We start from the raw sequence: 7,632 nt of genomic DNA, 5'->3' as shown, positions 1-7,632 counted from the left end.
CTTTTATCAAATTTGGAAGGATTCTTCCACCTTCAGATCATAATCCCAATCATACAAAATGACCATAGTAAATCAGTTCTAGACTTAAGCTTCTTTCTGTCCATAGTGTGTGTGTGCTTCCTTTGATTGAATTCCAGATATGCTGTAACATCACCAAGAGACTGCATAAATTTCAACAGTGATAACATTTCATTCATAAATGGGGTGGCATAACTTTCATATACTCAAACTGTGATATTTTTTTAACATTTATAAACTACGAAGTAACTAACCTCTTCACTGTAACATTTATCTTTCATATGAATGTCAATCACTTGTAATGATGACACCCAATTACTCAAACCATGCCGAGATTAGAGTTGCTGCAGTAATATTTGCAGTATAATCTTATATAGAGGTATCTTTTACTCAAGGCTAAACATGGGGCTCATGCACAAACCTGGCTACTCAATGCCTTAGGCGGAGGACTTTTTTTTTTTTTTAATTTGCTACAGCATTGCTCATAACTCTCGCTACCTTTAATACAAATCTGCATATGGGGTACATACTTAGATCTGGTTACTCAGCAACTTAAGCCATTGGAGCAGAGTTTATTTCATAGATATCACAGTCAATCAACTTGCTTCTCCCTCCAAACTTAAGATATTTTCTATTCTTTAGGCTCTGCTCTAGCAATCTCATACAATTCAACCAAAGTCCAAGTGTTGGGACATAATTTCACTTCTATCTACAATTATCTCTACTTGGCATTCTCATAAATACTGAATCACACTCAATTTATCTTCATTAGGTTTTCAAATTCATACACAAATATTAGATAACAGAGCTTTACACAACACAATCATAAACACATGCATTTGGAAACACAACCCCCCAAAACTTGAGAGTTGATATGTCCTCACAAGCATACAGAACAAAGGCACACGAACTGATAAAGATATGGAAGACCTTAGAAAATAGCACACAAATGGACAAACAGAAGGAAAGAATTTTTTTTTTTGTTTAAGAATTGAACTAGTAAGGAAAGAGTACTCCCCTATGGTGGGGACTGCAGCACATGACGGGATGCTATCAGCGCTTCTTAGATGCACTGCGCAGCTTATCCTTTGGTAAAGCTTGTAGGGAAGTAGCTGGCAAAGTCTTTGTCTTTTTCGTCGCGGGGCTGGTGAGAGGAGTTGTAGCTGGTGTTGCTGTAGCAGTGCCTTTAGACGTACTACCTTTTCTTTTGTTGGATTTTCACAGACTGGTGCGAATAGGCTGGCTAGGAGGTTGCTGTAGAGGAATTGGAGTTGATGCATCAGCTGCCTGGCCCTCAGCTGTGATGGCAGAAATGATCGCAAGAAGTTGCTTGGCTTGTTCAGGTGTAGGCGTAACTCTGGCTGCTACAGCAGCTAGCTCGGCATCAACTTGCTCCATTTCATCTTCAGAGGCTGGAGGTGTTGCTATTTTTACTTTACCCTTGTCCTTTCCCTTACCCGCAAGGACTGGAATAAATGGTTCCTCTTCACGGTCTTCCTCCTCTTCTTCTTGAATAATATGTTTTTTTCTGGTTTTGGGCTGGGTTGGGATGGTTGGTTCCTCGCGTTCTTCCCCCGAATTGTCCTCTGCCTTTGAGGGTGAGCTATCAGTCTCAGACTTGTCACCTTCTTCCTCAGGTGGGTCAGATGGTTCAACATCTTCTGATTCGACCTCTGCTTGTGGCTTAGTTACAGCTTCTTTTGCTGGTTCATTTGTAGCAGTGGCTTCTTCATTGGCTTTTGCTGGAACACCTGTGGTGTTGGTGTCAAAATTGTACTGCTGGAGTAGTGAATCAGGGAATTTTCGGTGAGTGCGTTTCATGTACAGAGCAAATTGGTGTAGTTGGTTGTCCAGGTACTGTAGATAACTCCAAAACTGATCGTTTTCCCTCTGCTGAGCTTCCACACATTGAGTGATACTGGTGCTGAGTGCCTGGATGGTCTGTTCTAAGCTAATAGCTCGTCTTGCTCCTGTTACAGCAGCTGGTTCAGTGGTTGTTCCAGCACTCTCATTGGCAACTCTCTCAATGGTACGTGCCGTAAAGGCACCATTATTCTTGACATGGTAATCTCTGGTGTTAAGACGAACACCGAAAACTATACAAATATTGGTGATGAGTGAAGGAAATAGCAAGGCATCAGTTCGGTGAGTCTTGACTGTACACTCCCGAATTTCTTTGGCTATGATGCTACCCACATCTATGGGAAGCCCTCGAACAAGAACATATAACAAAACCAACCTCTCTTGCGAAACCGTAGTAGTGTGAGTGGTGGGCATAAGCCTAGATTTTAGAAATTTTACCCACACCTTAGCAATAAGTTTCAAATCTATCCTATTAACTACACGCCCTTCCTCGTTAACCCATGATGCCCCTTCTATTGTAAGAGTTGTGAAAATGGTGTTCCACTTTTTCGGGGTCAATTTATCACGCAACTTGGCATACTCACAATTAATTTCAGCAGATAAATTATAAAAAGCATTTATAACATAGGAGTCTAATGGAACAAATGTGTTTCTTACCCAAATGTTGTGCTGATCAGGGCTTACCAAATTGGCGTAAAATTCTTTGACTACTGGTAGCACAAGATCTCGAGGGTGGTTGCAAAACTCTAACCATCCTTGCTTTGCTGCAGCATTATGAATTGTTTGCACAATTCCAGTGAGTTGTTCTAGAAATTGAAACCCTTTCTCTTCCAGAATCTTACGTGGCTCTATGAATTCTTTATATTTTTCTTCGGCGTGGTAACTCTGGAAGCGTGACGGATCTTTGAGACGGCTGGCTGGTTTCTTATACCTCGACATTGCTGTAGCAGTCACAAATTGAGGCTAATGATCCTGAGAGTAAGATGAGAAGAAGAGGTTAAGAATTATGAGAGTTGTATTTGCGAAAGAGATGGGGAATAGTGTCGTAGAGCACTGAGCACAGTAACTCCCTTTTATAGTGGACTTTAATTGAAGATAAATACGGTAACTAAAGATAAACAAGGGAAGAAAATATTTTAAATTGAATTTGCATATCCCAAAAACATCGGCTAGTAAAATTAAGGCATTAATTTCGGAGGTTTGTCCGCAATTTCTATCCACATCCATGTCTCCATCTGTCATGACTTATCTCTAACAGTAAGTGAGAGGCTCCATCTTTTAATTTACTGTAACGGTAAAATTTGTTGCTGCAGCACCCATTTGCTTACTCCAGCAACGGTTACATACTCCACACTAAAGCCTCTGACACGTGGCTCACCTCTGTACTCTGCCATCATAAAATCTCACTTGTCAATATGGAATTTAATTTTCACATATACTTCCCAAAAATTAATTATAACATTAAAATATAAATCAAATGATAGGAAAAGTAAATAATGCAATAATTTTGAAAAGATAAAATTAAATAGCTAGAATGAAAGAACAAAATTAAATAAAATGGTAAGGAGGGAGAGCTTGTCAACAAAACCAAAGGAGATCAAAATTGGTTTGAAGTGCCTGTCTCCACAATGGGTTGCCTCCCATGGAGCGCTTGATTTAAGGTCCTTTAGCCTGACCTTCTTTCATTATTCAATAGCTGGGTTCTTTAAGGAGTAACACCTCCTTTGAACAATCTGCTGCTGGATGTATGTAATGCTTAACCCTGTGCCCATTAACTTTGAATTCTTGACTTGTTTGTCCATATAGAAGATCAACAGCTCCATGAGGATAAAATTTTAACAGCTTAAATGGGCCAGACCATCGTGACTTGAGCTTTCCCAAAAATAATCTTAGTCTTGTATTGTGGAGCAATACTAATTGACCAGGGTTGAATTGCCTGTGCTGAATATGCTTGTCGTGCCAGTGTTTTGTCCTCTCTTTATAGATTCTTGTATTTTCATATGAAAATAGCCGCAATTCATCAAGCTCACAAAGTTGAAGCTTCTTTTGCTCAGCTGCAACATGCATATCCCAATTTAATTTCTTCAGTGCCCAGTGTGCTTTATGCTCTAGCTCTAGTGGCAAATGATAAACCTTTCCATAAACAATTCGGTAAGGGGACATGCCGAGTGGAGTTTTGTATGCTGTTCTGTATGCCCATAGAGAGTCATGTAAGTGTAAAGACCAATCCTTCCTTGTTAGGTTCACCACTTTTACTAAGATCTTTTTAATTTCTCTGTTGGACACTTCAGCCTGACCATTGGATTGTGGGTGATATGCTGTGGCTACCTTGTGTCTGACTCCATATTTTACCATTGTTGCAGCAAAGACTTTGTTGCAAAAATGTGTACCCTTGTCACTAATAATTGCTCTAGGAGTGCCAAATCTGGAAAAAATATTTTTCTGAAGAAAAGCCACCACTGTTTTAGCATCATTGGTAGGTAATGCTGCAGCTTCTACCCACTTGGAGACATAGTCCACAGCAACAAGGATATACAAGTTCTCAAAGGATGGTGGGAAGGGTCCCATAAAATCTATTCCCTAGACATCAAAAACTTCCACTTCCAGTATGTTAGTCAGTGGCATTTCATGTCTTTTAGTTATGTTCCCTGTCCTTTGGCACCTGTCACAACATTTAAAAAATTCATAAGCATCTTTAAAAATCATAGCCTAGTAATAACCTGATTGCAGAACTTTAGCAGCTGTTCTATGACCACTAAAGTGTCCCCTATATTATGCAGCATGGCATGACTCTAGTATGTGGTGTATTTCTCCTTCGGAAGCACATCTTCGTATTACTTGATCTGAACATAACTTATATAAATGTGGATCATCCCACTAATAACTTCTTACATCATGAAGAAATTTCTTCTTCTCCTGAAATTTCAGCTCAGGTGGTAGTATTCCACTTATTAAGTAGTTAGCAAAATCTGCATACCATGGGGGTCCTGACTGTTGCAGCATTTGTGCTTGTTGTATTGCCAATAGCTGTTCATCAGGAAATGTTTCAGTGATGCCATTCCTTGTCAATGTACTAGTGTCTGCTTCCAGCCGTGATAAGTGGTTTGCCACTTGATTCTCAGTCCCCTTTCTATCTTTAATTTCCAGATCAAATTCTTGAAGCAATAAAATCCATCTGATTAATCTTGGCTTGACATCCTTCTTTGAAATTAAATATTTGATGGTTGCATGGTCTGTGTAAACAATCACTTTAGTACCCACCAAGTAAGCTTTGAATTTGTCAAAAGCAAATACTATTACTAGTAACTCTTTCTCTGTAGTGGTGTAATTGATCTGAGTTGGAGTGAAAGTTTTGCTTGCATAGTATATGGAATAAAAAACCTTATCCTTTCTTTGCCCTAATACTGCTCCCACAGAATGATCACTAGCATCACAAATCAGTTCAAATGGTAAAGTCTAATCTGGGGTTATAACTACTGGACCAGTGATCAAAGCTTTCTTTAATGCTCCAAATGCTTGAAGGCAATCTTTGTCAAAGTGAAAAGGTTTGTCATGTTCTAGCAATGAGCATAGTAGTTTAGCTACTTTGGAAAAGTCCTTAATGAATCTTCTGTAGAATCCAGCATGACCCAAAAAACTCCTAATACCCTTTACTGAAGTTTGAGGTGGCAGTTTATCTATTACCTCTATCTTGGCTTTGTCTACCTCAATGCCATTCTTGGATATCTTGTACCCCAACACTATTCCTTCTTGTACCATGAAATGACATTTTTCTTAATTGAGTACTAAGTTGGTCATCTCACATCTTTTAAGAACTTCTTCCAAATTGTGTAAACAATCATTGTATGTTTCTCAAAAAACTGAGAAGTCATCCATTAAAACTTCTAAACTATGCTCTACCATATCAGAAAATATAGACATCATGCATCTCTGAAAGGTTGCTGGAGCATTGTATAACCCAAAGGGCATTCTTCTGAAGGCAAATGTTCTATAAGGACAAGTAAATGTAGTCTTCTCCTGATCTTCTGGAGCTATAGCAATCTAGTTGTAGCCTGAATACCCATCTAAGAAATAATAGTACTATTCTCCAACAACTCTGTCCAACATCTAATTTATGAATGGAAGTAGGAAATGGTCTTTTCTTGTGGCTTTGTTTAGCTTCCTGTAATCCATACATTCTCTTCATCCAGTCACTGTCCTTGTAGAAATAAGTTCATTATTCTGATTAGCTATTATTGTTATCCTTCATTTCTTTGAATACATTGAACTGGGCTCATTTATGAACTGTTTGATATTGGGTATATGATTCCAACATCCAACCATTTGATGATTTCCTTCTTCACCACTTCTTTCATAATTGGGTTCAACATTCTCTGGTGCTCCACTGAATTGCTGGAGCAATCTTCTAACAGGATTTTATGCATGCATATTGATGGACTTATCCCATTTAAATCTGCCATGGTCCATCCAATTGCTCTTCTGTATTTTCCAAACAAATCTACTAGACTCTGTTCTTGACCTACATCCAAAGTAGAAGAAATGATTACAGGTAGTGTGTTATTTTGACTAAGATAAGCATACTTCAAATGTGAAGGTAACAGTTTTAATTCAAGACAAGGAGGTGATTCAATAGATGGTAAAGTTGTTTTTACTTCCATGTCTGAAAGATTCAAGTGTTCAATAAACTTGTTGTGCCTATCAGATTGCTGTTTGTCCATCCAATCTGTCTGAATTGATGCAACATCTTCCTCTTTGTCATCTTCAAAGGTGGTGACTTTGTCAAGTGCATTACTGCAGCATCTGTCCATTCTGTTTGCTATAACAAAATCCACTACACTTAGGAAATTGCAATCTTATACTTCATCAGGGTTCCTCATAGCTTCTAGTACATTAAATGTAACTTGCTGATCATTCACTCTCATGGTGAGCTCCCGTTTCTGTACATCTATCAGAGTCTTTCTAGTTGTTAAAAAAGGTCTTCCAAATATAATTAGTACCTCTTTATCAGCTTCAAAGTCCAGTACAATAAAATCCACTGGAAAGATAAATTTGTCAACCTTCACCAGTACATATTCTATTTTTCCTTCAGGGTATGCATGAGATCTGTCAGCTAATTGCAGAGTGATTGTTGTTGGTCTGCATTCCCCTACTCCCAACTGCTTAAATACAGATAATGGCATCAAATTAATACTGGCTCTCAAGTCGCAAAATGCTCTGCCAGCATACTTAGTTCCTATAGAGCAGGGTATTGTAAAACTTCCTGGATCTTTCACTCTTATAGGAATCTTACTTTGGAGCATATGATTGCTTTTTTGTGTTAAAGCAACGGTTTCAAACTCTCCCAACCTTCTTTTTCGTGCCAAGATATCTTTTAGAAATTTCACATAATTTGGCATTTGTTACAGAACTTCCACAAAAGGTATATTTATGTGTAATTGTTTCAGCACTTCCAGGAATTTGCTGAACTGCTTGTCTTATTTTTTCTTCTGGAACCTTTGTGGGAAAGGTGGTGGATGTCTAAACTGCTGAGTAGCTTCAGGAAATATCAAACTTTGTTTGTTTGGTTTGGTATAGGTTGTGGCTATTGGTGTTGCAACTTCTTTTCCAGCATGTTCTGGTTGAATTTCCTCTGCAGTTGCTGTAGCTTGGCTCATGTAACCAGTGTCTTGATGGAGGGCTTGTTGTAGCATGCTTCCAGTTTGAGGTGGTTTTTGTGCTGAATTGAATTTCATCTCATTTTTGGTCACATCC

At 38.6% G+C, this 7,632-nt stretch overlaps 2 protein-coding genes across 2 annotated transcripts; both read right to left on the bottom strand.

Moving 5' to 3' along the window:
- Positions 1-3,570: 3,570 nt before the first annotated feature.
- LOC112100980 lies at positions 3,571-5,640 on the bottom strand. Its single transcript, XM_024190857.1, has 3 exons — positions 5,359-5,640; positions 4,774-5,214; positions 3,571-4,461 (listed from the first exon to the last, which is right to left on the bottom strand). Exons 1-3 carry the CDS (start codon positions 5,638-5,640, stop codon positions 3,571-3,573), a joined length of 1,614 nt encoding a protein of 537 aa, XP_024046625.1.
- A 1,094-nt stretch (positions 5,641-6,734) lies between these two features.
- Positions 6,735-7,277, bottom strand: LOC112100979. The gene has a single exon (XM_024190856.1). The coding sequence runs from the start codon at positions 7,275-7,277 to the stop codon at positions 6,735-6,737; it is 543 nt and encodes a 180-aa protein (XP_024046624.1).
- Positions 7,278-7,632: the final 355 nt, after the last annotated feature.

Source organism: Citrus clementina, unplaced genomic scaffold (genome assembly GCF_000493195.1).
Source record: "Citrus clementina cultivar Clemenules unplaced genomic scaffold, Citrus_clementina_v1.0 scaffold_2, whole genome shotgun sequence".
In the NCBI taxonomy this organism is placed as follows: Eukaryota; Viridiplantae; Streptophyta; class Magnoliopsida; order Sapindales; family Rutaceae; genus Citrus; species Citrus x clementina.
Note: the sequence above shows the minus strand (reverse complement) of the source record. Positions and strands in the feature narration are given on the sequence as shown.

Bases quoted from the DNA above. Each gene is read 5' to 3' on its own strand.
- LOC112100980 (XM_024190857.1), bottom strand. From the start codon at position 5,640: ATGGTACAAGAAGGAATAGTGTTGGGGTACAAGATATCCAAGAATGGC. The intron at 5,215-5,358 runs GTAGTTATAACC...ACTCCAACTCAG, and splicing joins AAGCTTTGATCACTGGTCCA to ATCAATTACACCACTACAGA. The intron at 4,462-4,773 runs GTAAGAAGTTAT...TTTGATGTCTAG, and splicing joins AGAAGAAATTTCTTCATGAT to GGAATAGATTTTATGGGACC.
- LOC112100979 (XM_024190856.1), bottom strand. From the start codon at position 7,277: ATGCCAAATTATGTGAAATTTCTAAAAGATATCTTGGCACGAAAAAGA.